We start from the raw sequence: 14,258 nt of genomic DNA on the forward strand, positions 1-14,258 counted from the left end.
ACACACAGGGTTCGGTTCCCTCAGGGGGTTTATGCAGAGACCTTCAACTATGGATCCAGGCTCCTGCCTGCTTAGGGAGCCGCTGTCTGCTGTTGCCTCCGCTGCTGTCTCCCAAGGGGGCCTGATTCATGGGGACACCCTGGTCCCCTCTCGGAAAGCTGAAAAGACTCTCTCACTGACCTTTGGCACCTGTGGGTGGAGGGACCTGCGCTGCCACTGGAGATTCTGTCCCTGAAACCTTCTTGGATCTGCTCCCCTCAGTGCCATGCGGCCAAGGCAGGGCTGGGCTCTGCTCCGGGTCTGGTGTGCAACAGACCTTTGGTGTTGGATTTTCAGGTCTCTCTGGAACAGAAATCTCCTCCACTCCATTGTTCTGTGGCTTCTGCTGCTCCAGAATTTGTTGGGAGTTTTTCTTTACAGGTATTTTATGGGCTGTGGGTTAGGAGCTAGCATATGTGTCTTTCTACTCCGCCATCTTGGCTCCTCCCCATAGATGTCCATTATCACCATTATTATTCAATATTGTACTAGAAATGCTACCTATAGTAATAAGGTAAGAAAAAAGAAATTGAAGGAATAACAATAGACAATGAGGAAACAAAACTACTGCTCTTGGAGAAGATATGATGGTCTAGAACCCTAGAGAAATAACTAAAAGCTAATTGAAACAATTAACAACTTTAGCAAAATTTCAAGATATAAAAGAAAACCCATACAAATCAGAATTTCTATATATTACCTGGAAAACCCAGCAGAAAGTGGTAGAAAGAAAAATTCCACTTAAAATAATTGCAGACATTGGGAAATATTTGGGAGTCTACTTGCCAAGACATCATAGAAACTATATGTACACAATTATAAAACTGTATGAACACAATTACAGAACATTTCACACAAATAAAGACAGATCTAAATAAGTGGAGAAATATTAATTGCTCATGGGTAGACTGAGTCACTATAATAAAATGACAAGTCCCTAAATTAATTTACTCATTCAGTGCCATACCAATAGAATATCAAGCTACCAAACAATTATTTTATAGAGCTAGAAAAAAAAAAGAATAACTTAATTCATCTGGAGGAACATAAGATCAAGAATATCAAAGGAATCAATGTAAAAAAAAATATAAGCAGGCTGCTTAGCACTACCTGACCTCACACTGTACTACAAAGCAGTGATCACCAAAACAGTCTGGTATTGGTAATATAGTGTTCATCAGTGGAATAGATTAGGTACACAATACACAGAAATATGACCATAGTAACCTAGTGTTTGATAAATCCAAATTTCCCAGCTATTGGGTCATGAACTCACTATTCAACAAAAACTGCTGGAAAAATTGGAAAACAGTCTGGCAGAAACTAAGCATAGACCAACATCTCTCACCATATACCAAAAGAAGCTCAAAATGGGTACATAATTCAGACATAAAGAATTATATGAATAAATGAGGGGAGCATGAAAAAAATTACTTATCAGATCTATGGATAAGAGACCAAACAAGAGATAGAGAGGATAATAGAAGATAAAACAGACAATTTTGATTGCATGAAATTTAAAAAGGTTTGCAAAACAAAACCAAATGCAGCCAAAATTAGAAGAAAAAGCAGGAAACTGGGGGAAAAAGTCCAAAGAGTAACTGGAGTATAACAATAACAGTTTAAAAATCTTTAGGAAACCCTTCATGTCTTATTCATGTGGTTATATTAGAAGAATTTATTTATATCTTATGTACCTTGTATTTTTGTCTTAATTTAGGTTACTTTGGAATTCACCTCTCTCAAATGTTCTTTCCTTGGTAGGGAACATAGTTGTTCAACTGCTTGAAAGACTGAAATTTTGTTCTGTTTTTCCCTTTCCTTCATTATCTATCACAGGCCCCGCAAAAACATGTCAGAAGAAAGAAGCTGAAAAATTTTACAGCTCCTAATGAGGATGAAGCTTTTTTTAAGTTAGGTTCAGGGAATGCTACTTTTTCAAAAATTATTTCTCCTGTGAGGAAGCAGTCAGCACTACCTCATTTACTTGGCAAGTCAAGAAGAAAGACTGAAATAAGTTCATGCGTAGCTGAGGACTTAGCATTCAGTTCTCCTATGGAGATACCATGTTCTGCCCCATCTAATTTCTTAGAATCTTCCTGTGATGCATTACCAAAAACATCAGCAGAAAAGCCCCTCCTTGCTTCTGACCGGTATGACCATGCCAAAGCATTAGACCTAACTAAGAAAGAGTCAGACATGACATTTTTATTTAATAAACATGAAAAACTGGATTGGAAGGGTGCAAAACCTTTCCCTCTTTGCTCTCCAACTCCTCCCCCACCTCCTCCTCTTCGTCTAGGTGGTTCCTCATTTTCTAGTTCTTTCTTGGGCCCAAATCGTTCAGCCTTTGGCTTATCTTTTGGTACTCTCCCTACTCCTAGTGTTCCTTCTGCAAACTCTCCTTTTGCTTCTCCTTCAGTCCAACATTCAGGTAACATTTTCTGGTCTCCTCCTCCTCCTCCTCTTCCTCCTCCTCCTCCTCCTCCTCCTCCTCCTCCTCTTCCTCCTCTTCCTCCTCTTCTTCATCCTCCTCCTCCTCCTCTTCTTCATCCTCCTCCTCCTCCTCATGATCTTCTTCCTCCTCCACTTCTTGCTTCTTTTTCATTCTCTCATATTCCTTCTCCTCCTGCTTTTCCTGGTGGTGGTGGCTCCTGTCTTCCTATGTTTCTGTCAGACTCATTTAAGATTCCAACACCTGAGAGAATGAATGAATCATTTTTAAAAGTTCAGGAAAGGTCTCCCTCCCCTCCAGATGTTGATTGTGGAAGCTCACCATTATTTGGGGGGGAAATGCAAATGCTTGCATCAAGTCATAGACATATTTTTGGAACGAAAAATGATGAACAGCCACCATGGCCACATCACCCTCCAGCTTCCCCATCCAGAGATACTAGATCAGAAGTAGTGGCTTCACCTTTTTCATTTAGAGCAAAGAGTTCCATAGTAGAGGATGTTAGTTCATCAATTGCTAAGGTAAGGCAACATGTTTTGGAAACATAAATGAATTTGGGTATTATCTGTATAACTATTAACATGAAAAAATTCTTTTACTGACTTTATCTTTGCCTTTCAGACACAAAAACACCAGACTGATACGACCTACAGAGAAAGTTGGTTGAGTGGTATTAAAGAGAATTTGGTGTTTTGGAGTCAGATTTTTCATCTTCAGAATGAGGTATCTGTCTTTTCTCTATCTATTTTGAAGTTCTAGGTTGTTTCTAAACAAGTTTTTAAGAAGGTCAAAAACTTTAAATGCATATGTTTTTGAACTTATATATGATTTTCAGGTTTCTTTTCAGTTTTCAGTATGAACCATAGCCTTTGTTTTGAGTATAATCTTAAATATAAAATATATACGTAAAACTATACGTTATGTATACATATATGTGCATATATGTATATAATGAGTATATTTTTCCATGTGTCATCTCTTTAGGCTATACATATGTTTCCAAATTAATAGCAGTCACAAACATCCTATAATAAACAGATGAACATTCTATACATTCAAGTCCTGTACTGGTAATAAGGCCTAACTCACTAGCTATAATTGTTAATTTTATTGGAAACACTGATGATAAGTGATTGACCACACCAGTAACATTCTAAAGATCAGGACTGTATAAATATCTGTCCTTTAACCTATGTCTCTGTATGTCTTAATACTTTTTTTTGATACTCTGAACCATCAAGAATCCTTCCCTTTGGATCACCCTCAGGATGCCCTAAGTTTCATATGGGCCATGTAGAGGCTTCTAATAATTTATATAACATGGATACTTAGACATTAAACTTGAAAATGTTGATATATCTAAGAACATTTATGGTCCAGATTCATTTTTTTAAATCAACTTTACTACTGATCTACCTTCTTATTTATAAATGCTATCAGGAATTTAACTTTCGTAGTATTCAAAAAATTACAGTGTGGCTTCATATTTTTAGTAGTGAGATTTATTTAACTCTATTATGCATTTTAACACTATAAGAATACAAATTTTTAAAAATCTTGATTGAGCTAAAATATACAAAATTTATCACTTTTTTCATTAGGAGATTAAATTCTAATTGTCATTCTTTATTTTTCCCCTTAATTTTACAGGAAGGCTTTTGGAAACTTAACCTTGAACTTGGGCTTATTATAAACCTGAATGTGAATATTTTAAACAACTTTCTTGTGGAAAAGGGCATTCAATCCCTAGGTAAACTCAGTCCTTTTCTAGTACTCATCAAATGGAATGACTATGTTTATATTAACTATAAATGAATTTGTTGGTGTTCTGCCTTCAGAATAAATGTATTTGTGTGCTTACCTTTAAAACCTTTAAGTGGTTAAATACTTTGAGATTAGTCAAAGGATTAACATTGTTAAAATCCTGATTGTATTGCTAAGTGGAAGATATCGATACAACTTCAAAATTTTGTCTCTTGAACTTAAAGGCCTCAGTTAGGGAGAGGAAGTGTGGCGTAGCAAAAAGAGGGCTGGATTTTTTGTTGAGGATCTGCATTTAAATTCTGGTGCTGCTGCCTGGGCGATCTTGAGCAATCCCTTCATCTCTCCAGGCTTCGGTACTCTCAGTTGTTAAATGAAGCAGTAGAACTGGATGATCTCTGATGTCCTTTCCACATTTATGGTCCTGTGATCAAAAGAAAGTTAATAAAGGGAGATTGGCACACCACTAGTCTCCAGGCTAAATATAGACTTGGCTTAATTTCACTACTTTTTAGGGAGAAATGCTTAGAATAGCCCAAAGTGATATCTGAATTTATGTCTCTATATGCGATTGATCAATAAGTGTCTATTAAGCTCTTGTTAGGTGTTAGGTGATGGCAATACAAAAATGAAACAATTCCTGTCCTCAAGTCTCCTGGGGATGGGATACAACATGGACACAAAGAGCACTTGAGAGGAAAGAGCATTAACATTTGTGGGAACAATAATGTCAGGAAAGGCTTCATGTAAAATATGACACTTTTGGAGGCAAAGGCAAAAAGGGAGGCAGCATTCTAGGCTAGGAGGCAACTGGTGGTACAGAGATGAGAGAGACCCAGAATGTTAAGTCCTAAGTACAGCTAACTGTCCAGTTGAGATGTAATGTAGAGTGAGTGAAGGGTTCTAAACTTATAAAAATAGGCTGGACCCAGATTGAAAGGGCTTTAGATGTTAGATTGACAGAGTGATGTGGGTTTGTTTTGCTTGACTAAGTTCTAACAAGAACTCAGAGAAGGTTCTTTTGGGGTAGAAGTAGAGAGATACTGAGAAGTGAAAGGCATCAATAAAACATTTACAAAGCAAGAAATGTCAGCCTGAGGAGGTTGTATGTTATCCTAAGAATAGAAAGCTGCTGAAGTTTTTGAGCAGGAATATGACATTGTCTAACCTGCTATTTTAGTGATATTAATTCTGCAGATATATTGAGCATGAATTAGAGAGGGAAGTTGCAGGATGCAGGAAGAGTAATTAGGAGACTATTACAATATTCTAAGCTAGACTTTATTAGGGCCTGATCTTGTGAGAACATGGCAAGTGATAGTCTTATTAAACATTAAGATGGTGAGACCAGATATGGAATACTCTTTTCAGTTCTTGGTGCTACAGTTTAGTGGAAATATTAACAACCTCAAGCATGTTTTGTGGAGGGCAGCTGGAATAATTTAGGGACTGTAGACAATGGCACTATTTTCAATTGATGGAATTAAGGAGGAGGAATGTGATAACTGTCTTCAAGTATTAGTTGTTTTTGAGTCATTTTCAGTTGTGTTCGACTTTTCATGACCCCATTTGGGGTTTTCTAGGCAAAGATACTGGAGTAGTTTGCCATTTCATTCTCCAACTCATTTCACAGATGAGGCAAAGAGAGTTAAGTGGCTTGCCCAGGATCACATAGCTAGTAAGTGTCTAAAGCTAGATTGGAAAATGAGTCTTTCTGACTTAAGGTCCAGTACTCTATACACTCCACCACCTAGCTACCCTTCAAGTATTAGAAAGGATATCAATTTGAAGATGGATTAAGCCTTTTCTACTTGGTTTCAGAAGACAGGACAAGGAGCAGTAGATGCAATCAAATTTAGACTTGATAAAAGTTTTTGTAATAATCAGGGCTTTCCAAAATTGAAATGGATTACCTTTGAAGGGAAGTTAGTTTCCCATAACTGAAGGTGTTCAAAGGTCAGTTTAATGACAACTCTAGGCTATTATAGAAGATATACCTGGTTAGCTATGTGTTAGACCAGATGAACCTCAAGGCCCTTTCAACACTGAGATTCTGGTACTATGTAAATCCCAGACCTCCGCAACTAAGCTAATGGAAGCTTCTTTGAGTTTTACCTGCCATCAGCTTTTCTGTCTCTTATATTCTATACTGAAAATTGCAAAAGAATTAGGTGAGTCTAGCCATGATACCTTATGACTGAAGGTAGTGCAAAACTGACTTAACGTCCCTTGAATCCCTGAGGCTCATCTCAAGCAAATGACCTTGAATTCAGCTCAGTCCTCTACTTGTTACTAACACCCTCATGTTCATCAAGGTGCCTAGACCCACCTAAATTTTTCTGTCCCATGATGGATAGAAGATTGGACATGGAGTCAGGAAGACCTGAGTTCAAATTCTTCCTCAGACATTTACTATAGCTGTACTGACCATGGACAAATTCTTTAACCTCTTTTAATCTCAGTTTTCTCATCTGTAAAAGAGGGGATAATAATAGCACCTATATCACAAGGTTGTTGTGAAGATCAAGTGAGATAATATATATAAAGTACTCTGCAAACCTTAAAATTGTATATAAACACTGTTACTATTAGCTGTTATGTCCAATGTTTACTAATAAAATAAGACTATCATTAAGAGAATAAGGACTTAGTCTCTAGTCCTCAACTCTCTATTTTGGCCCCAAACTTTCACTAATGTAACTAAGAACTTACTATAAGAAGTAATGGTCAGAGAAGCTGGCAATGCCATCTCCCTTTATCCTTGCCTAACTGTAGCCTCATTTTTTTATTCTAGTCATTCCACGATATGCACTACTCCACGCCAACCCATCCCCACAAAAAAAAAAAAAAGTGAAGCAAAACCAGCACAGCATCTGACTCTGTGGGAGATATTCCATACTGGTTTTCTTTCACCGCTTCATGTGGGTGTGGAGATACTTCCAATGCACTTTTCCAAGACTGGTCAGCATAATTACTCTGCCCACTTTCATTTGATATTCTATTTGTTTACATTATTGTAGTAAAAAATTGACAGATATTATGAATATGTAGATCCTGTTGGGAAGAGCTCCTCCTTTTCCTCTATTGCCCCAGATGGGTCCCTTTTACTAGCCATTTACTTGGCTATTCCCTAAGGTCCCATCTCCATTCCACAAGATCCACCTTTTTGCCTTTTTTTTCCATCCTCCAACTTTCTCTTTTTACTCATTCCATATCTTCTGTTGCCTATCAGCTTGTCTGTTAGTTGTCTCATGCGTTTGGTGACTCTGCCTCCTGGGTTTTCTGGAACTGTCCCAATTTCAGATATTTTGAACTATTCACAAGTGAGGGAAAAAAAGACTGTTTGTTAGACCAGCTGGACCAACTTGAGTTTCAGAAATTATAGTTACTGTACTTTTGGTCCTCCTTAACTGATTTTGTAAAGGAAACAACCAAATAGCAATAACATACTTATATTAAGTAAATATTTAATGTGTGTGATAGGCTCTGTGCTAGGCACCAAGGAAACAAGGGCAATAAATGAAGCAATCCATATTCTCCAGGAGCATGTATTCTAATGGCATAGATAACAGGTAGCATATGCATATGCAGAAAACAAATCAGTACAAAGTGGCTTGGGAGGGATTGTTCTAGAGTTAGCAGGATCAGGGAAGGCTTCAAGTAGGAGGTTGTACTTGAGCTGCACTGTGCTAGGGACTGGAGACACAAAGGGAAAATGGTCCCTGTCTTCATGGAGTTCACATTTCACTGGAGGAGACAACACATACATGTATTATTATATGAAATATAAGGTAATTTGGAGTAGGAAAGGATAGCAACCATGGAGAGGAATAAGGAAAGGCTGGAGCACTGAAGGAAGCCAAGAAATTCTACTAGGTGGCGGTGAGGAGAGATTGCATCTTTTGGCATGAGGGAAAGATTGGGCAGAGGCAGAAGTAGAAGATAGAATGCTATGTGGAACTACAGGGAAGCCATTTGACTGCACTTTGGAAGGCACAGGTTTTAGACTCTCATAGCTAGTCAGTCTCTCTGTGAAGTGGACAATAGAGGGAAAAGAAGTGATCTCTCCTTCACTTCCATACTGAGCTGCCACATTTAACTATGAATCCTCATCCTTCCTTCTCACTGGTCCCAAGGAAGAGTCTAGTTAAGGAAGAAAAGCCTTTTCCATTTCTGTAGAGTGAGATTGCAATTTAAAGGCAGGGTTTGGCAGAAATGAAAAAAACCTTTATACTTTTAGAACTCTTTTTCACGATCAGATCAAAGCAGCTCTAATATTCAACAGTTTGCTTTTTTAAAAAATATAGCAATCATGCTTTTGCAGACCACTTTGGAGAAGTAGGTATCATTTTTAAATTATTATTATTATCATTGTAGTTATTTAAAATGTTTATCATTCTTTTTAAAGATAATTTATTTATTTTTAACATTCACTGTAAAAATTTTGAGCTGCGAATTCTCTCCTTGTCCCTCCCCTATCCACTGAGAAGGCAAGCAATATATCAATTACACATGTGAAATCATGCATAACATATTTCTGTATTAAACATGTTGCAAAAAAGCAAGAAAAATAAAGTAAAAAACTTGTTAAGAAGTAGACATTTTAGAAAATTATTTTTAAATATTTTACTGTGAGTCCCACCAAAGTTCTGTTTTGATTTAAAGTAAAGACTTCTTTACTTTAAACTACAAAAATTTCAAGATCTGCTTTTGAACATGTAATCTTGGACTCTAGCCTAGATGTTTGAATAAGACTTTCTTCTTTAATAGAAAGAATGATTACTCAAAGCTCTGCCCCTTCATCATAGACACATGATCTCAAGTATTTCTACAGTTTACTCCAAATGATCTCTGATTTAATCAGTATGGGAACTTCTTGCACAAAAGCAGATAAAACCATTCCTCCTTAATATTCAGTTTTGTGAGTTGCTATGGTCAAAAAAGCATCGTTACCTTTTGGGTGAGTAGACTTTCTGAACTTAACTAGACTAGGTCTACAACCAACAAAAAACCCATCACCAAGCCTATAATCAAAGTCTTTCAACTTTGGCAGAACCAACCCAAGCTTAGCTATCTCTGTGGTGATGTAGCATAGTGAGTGTTAATTTTGTATATTACTCTTATTTAGCATTAAGGACATTAAATTAAATGTATTCTGCAGAAAACTGTTTCTTCATAGTGTTGTTTGGCATATTATTTCATGATCCTCTAATATGTCTTCATATTTTTAGTGATATTAATGTTCCCAATTGGAAATGACTGTTAGGACTTTTCTTTAGGTTCCAAAGGAAAAGAAGATGTATTACAGCTGATTGCCACATTTCTGGTGCTACAACTCATTCGAACTAAGCTGGAGCTAGAAGGGATAGCTGTCAAGTCACTGAAGAAATTAGATGACACTGCTTACAGGTATGCTTTAGAGTCAGTATTGAGAAATCAGTCAACCAACAAGCACTTACTAAGTGCCTGCCATGTACTAGGAACTTTGCTAGCTACTAGAAATACAAATATAAAGAATGAAACAATCCCTGTTCTCAATAAGCAACATTGATTAAATTAAGCTTTCGTAAACCTTTCTACAATCTTAAATATATAATGGTCTTTGATAGAGAGGGATTTCTAGAAGATATGTATTGTGACTGTTAGTCACCAAATTGATGTTTGGGAGAGGCAAAAAACTGCTGGTCAGGTACAGTTGTTCCCATCCTTTCCCTTTCCTGACACCTCTTGACTAGATGATCTCTAATGAACTTTCCAGATCTAAATTCATGGTATTACAGTTCTTCTACTAGAGAGGCTTTTCAGTGAATTGTTTGTGTCTCCATCCCTCTACTTCTAGCCCCTCTATTCTTACTTATTTCCCCAACCTCTACTCATAAGACAGTATTAAAATAAAAGTAACAAGCTGCTTCTATTTAGCTCATAGAACTTAGTACAGTGCTAATCATAATTTTTAAAAAAAACTTTCACCCCAAATAGCCATCTTTCTTTCTCCCTCTCTCTGCTGTCACTGTAAAGCTTCTTGAGTTGCATTCATTTTAGATATCTATTTCCTTACCCCCTATTCATTCCTCAACTACTTTATAATCTGGCTTCTGTTATCACCATTCTACAGAAACTGCTTTGTCAAAAGGTACCATTGACTTCCTAATCACCAAATCTAATGACCTATTTTTTAATTAACATCCTTTTTGACCTCTCTGAATGAATAGTAGGTGCTCAATAAAAAACATTTTGATTGAGGAAAATAAAATAATCAAGTTTATTGCTTTCAAGGACATGCAGCAGATGTAATAAGAATGATTAGGTCAGTAAATGTTGGCAAGTAGAGATCTTTTGGAAATGTGTTTCAATAAACGATTGGGAACTGGCACATTCTATTGCTCTATACATGTACTATATAAATGAGGGCTTGTACAGTCCTTGGAATCAGTTTTTCTTCTTAAGTAGGTGGAACATTTTTCTTATAGTCTTATGTTATTAATGGACTTTGCAAGCAGCATAGTGTAGTTTAAAGAGGACTCGAGGTAAGCAGGGACCTGTGTTAAAATCCTGTGTCTGATACTCGCTATGCTTTAAGACATGTAACCCTTTACAGGGTTATAGTGAGAGTCAAATGTGATGATGTCTGTAAAACACTTTGCAAAAGCAATATTAAAGCAACATAGAAATATTAGCTATTCTTCTAACATTCTATAGAGGTACGTTTTTACGTCCAGGACTATGTCCCGAATATTGTAAAACATAAATTATTGAGGGGTGTGTCCTTTTTAGATTTCAGCAAAATTTGAAGTCTTAAGTGGCAAAAATAGAGATGGATAGTTGAGGCTCTTACTCAAGTCAAGTAAAACATTTTGCAACTTTTGGGAAACCAGGGGTGGTCAACTACATGTAAAAAGGCTGAAATTGACAATGAACCCAGAACCAAAAAAGCCTATGGAACCATTCCCCACCATTCATTTGCATAGATCCAGCAATTTAGGATATGCACATGCAGGTTATCTTTAGGTAGGGCAAAGTCCTTCACCAAAGTAACTGAGCTCTGAAACAGGGAGATTTGCCAGACAGAAGAAGCTGCTCCTGTCCCTTTCCCTTGTGGGACATGAGAGCAAACTGATGAAAAACTGAGTCCTGAAGGAGAAGAATCAGAAAGGCTTTAACAAATCCTCTGCTAAGGATCTCCCACAAGGACAGCACTCTAGCTACAGAGCAAAGTGGCACCCAGGCAAGTCTGAGGCTGGGGGTGGTAGAAATGAGAGCTACCTTTCAAAAAGTTCACCATAGGAGTTAGCACATTGATTCATCCAGCGGAGATGCAGTATCCTAGAGGAGCAAGCCCCATTGAGATCACTATCCAGCTGAAGTTCTGTTTTCTGGGTGGAGCCCACCCAGCCTCCTCCATCACCCCACACCATACTGTCAGTGACTTTCAGGAGGCCTGGAGAGAGAAGACGCATTAGGCCCTGTACTTCCTAAGTTCTGAATTGTCTTGATCACATGTCCTTTAAAACTATTGTACCTTAAGTCTGTGTCTGCTCACTCCATCTCTGGACTCCGTGTTTATTTGTGGGAGAGGATGCTTCAGGTTGGGGCAGCTAAGTGCCTCAGTGGATTGTAATATTGTGTTTGTCCTTTCTCAGACAAGACTATGACATCAAGATGATGACATAACTTGCAGATGGCTTTGATTTAAGTGAGGGAGGGCTGTACAAGGTCACCGATCTCACTTTCTCCTGCAGAGTCATCTGGGTCCAGTGGCCTGATATTCATCAGAATGACTGGAGATGGCCCAGGATGCAGTGCAGGACCTTGGCCATTTTAGGCTCTCATTTCTACCACCCCCAGATTCTCACTTTGAGTGAGATACACCCATTCAATGAATAGGCCTCTTTAAGTAGTTACTCAAGGGATGGCCCCTTTTAGTAAAAGAAAAAAAAAATAACCAAAAAATCAAACTGGGAGGGGAAGACCCTCAGGGTTCCTGGGTAAAAAAGACAAGTGCAATATAAATTCAAGTAAAGGAAGAAGTCAGTACAGGCTGGAACAGTCTGGGAAAGATTAACAGAGAAGGTATTATTTAAATTTGGCCTTGAAAGATTGTAGGACGTGGGGAAATGAAAAGACCTTGGAGGGATGTTCTGGGCAGTAGATGTGGCAATATGTACCATGCCCAAAGGACTATAAAAATGTGCCAGGGACAAGGACTAAATGTGCAAGTATCATTGTTATTATAAAGAGATATGAAGGACAGACCAAAGAATTTGGTTGTCTCAATTAGTTGTTTTTATTAAATGTGAAGGCAGTATTCCTAATGTTTTCAACTATGATAAGATTTCTTCTAATATAAAATGCTAGGCCACAAGGCTTGTTTCTTATATAGCCATATTTTGAAGTTTAATAGTTCCATTTATTCTCAGTTCCTGTGCCAGGTGCTGGAGTTTTGATTCAGTAAAGAAAGCAGTGGAATGGGTAAGAAGAACAGAAGCTCAATATCCATCTCTTTGCTCTCGACTTGAGTTGGGTAAAGACTGGGACTCTGCCACTAAGCAGTTGTTGGGAATTCAACCAATAAGCACCAGATCTCCTCTTCACAAAGTACTTAATTACAGTCAAGACTAAAGTCTGTCAAATTGTATTTGAACCTTTTTCATGTTTGGGTATGAAAAGTACTCCACTTTGAACAGAAAGTTACTAAAATGTAATTTAAATTATGATTATATTCAGCTTATAAGGCAGGCATTTCAAAGTTAGATAAAGCAAGCTACTTCATAATAAGCAAATGTCATCTGTTGATAATAAAAAAGGAATAATTATAATATAGAAAATTTAGTACTTATGTTACTTTGATACTGTCATGTGATTAATTCTTTGAGTACTTAAATGCTTAATCTGATCACATAAACATTTCATGTTGTCACTAAGTTCATCTAAAGGAAATCATTGTTTTCTGAGTTAGAAAAGGAATATTGAGTATGTCATATTTAGGTCAAAGAACCAGAAAGTAAAAAATATTCACTCTATGTGCACAAATTCAATGAATATAATAAACTTGACATCTGAAATAATCTAAGCCTTCAGGATTCTTCAGTACTTTCACATGATTTAATTTGTCCCTCAGCGACAGTGAATTATTCAGTTATGACTTAGTAAGTACTACAAGTATTGTCACTCTCATCTTACAGAGAAGAAAGCTGAGGCTCAGAGAAGGTAAATGACTTCTCCTAGCAAGTGGCAGAATGAAGAGTTCGAGCCTGATCTTCTGTTAGACAATGCCTTATGTTCAAAAATTTTTTTAAAAATCCACAACTCTAGATAAAAACATAATCAAATAAACATACATATGAAGAAAGTAAAATTAATGTTTTCATAAGCCTTTAGCATTTAACAGGGTAGAACTAAATAAACAAAGATGAAATTTTAATATGCTTTTTTATAATTAATTTTTAGTTTTCAGCATTCACTTCCATAAGATTTTAAGTTTTAAATTTCCCCCCCTCCCCAAGATGGCATGCAATCTGATATAGGCTCTATATACATTCATATTAAACATATTTTCACATTGGTCATGATGTAAAAAAGAATTAGAACTAGTGGGGGGAACCATGAGAAAGAAGAAACAAGACAAAACAATAAAAGAAAAGGAGAGCAAATAGTATGCTTCCATCTGCATTCAGACTCCAAAGATTTTCCATCATGAGTCTTTTAGAGTTGTCTTAGATCCTTGCATTGCTGGCTAAATCTATCAAAATCAGTCATCTCACATTGTGGCTGTTACTGTGTACAATGTTCTGATTTTGCTCATTTCACTCAGCATATAAGTTCATATAAGTCTTTCCGGGTTTTTCTGAAGTCTGCCTGCTCATCATTTCTTATAGCACAATAGTATTCCATTACATTCACATACCACAACTTGTTCAGCCATTCCCCAATTGATGAACAGCCTCTTAATTTCCAATTCTGTGTCACCACAAAGAGATGTTACAAATATTTTTGTACATGGGGG

At 37.1% G+C, this 14,258-nt stretch overlaps 1 protein-coding gene across 5 annotated transcripts in view; it reads left to right on the forward strand.

The window, feature by feature from the left end:
- Window positions 1-13,320, forward strand: part of PARP4 (poly(ADP-ribose) polymerase family member 4) — a 118,258-nt gene extending 104,938 nt beyond the window's left edge. For 4 of the 5 annotated variants that reach the window (XM_072611653.1, XM_072611652.1, XM_072611651.1 and 1 more), the window contains exons 31-35: window positions 1,879-3,015; window positions 3,116-3,217; window positions 4,145-4,244; window positions 9,535-9,664; window positions 12,673-13,320. In XM_072611653.1, the coding sequence (XP_072467754.1) occupies window positions 1,879-3,015; window positions 3,116-3,217; window positions 4,145-4,244; window positions 9,535-9,664; window positions 12,673-12,874 (1,671 nt within the window). In that variant the 3' untranslated portion in view covers window positions 12,875-13,320. The remainder of the gene's footprint in view (window positions 1-1,878; window positions 3,016-3,115; window positions 3,218-4,144; window positions 4,245-9,534; window positions 9,665-12,672) is intronic. The other variant, XM_072611656.1, reaches the window with a different exon arrangement.
- Window positions 13,321-14,258: the final 938 nt, after the last annotated feature.

Source organism: Notamacropus eugenii, chromosome 5, assembly GCF_028372415.1.
Source record: "Notamacropus eugenii isolate mMacEug1 chromosome 5, mMacEug1.pri_v2, whole genome shotgun sequence".
In the NCBI taxonomy this organism is placed as follows: domain Eukaryota; kingdom Metazoa; phylum Chordata; class Mammalia; order Diprotodontia; family Macropodidae; genus Notamacropus; species Notamacropus eugenii.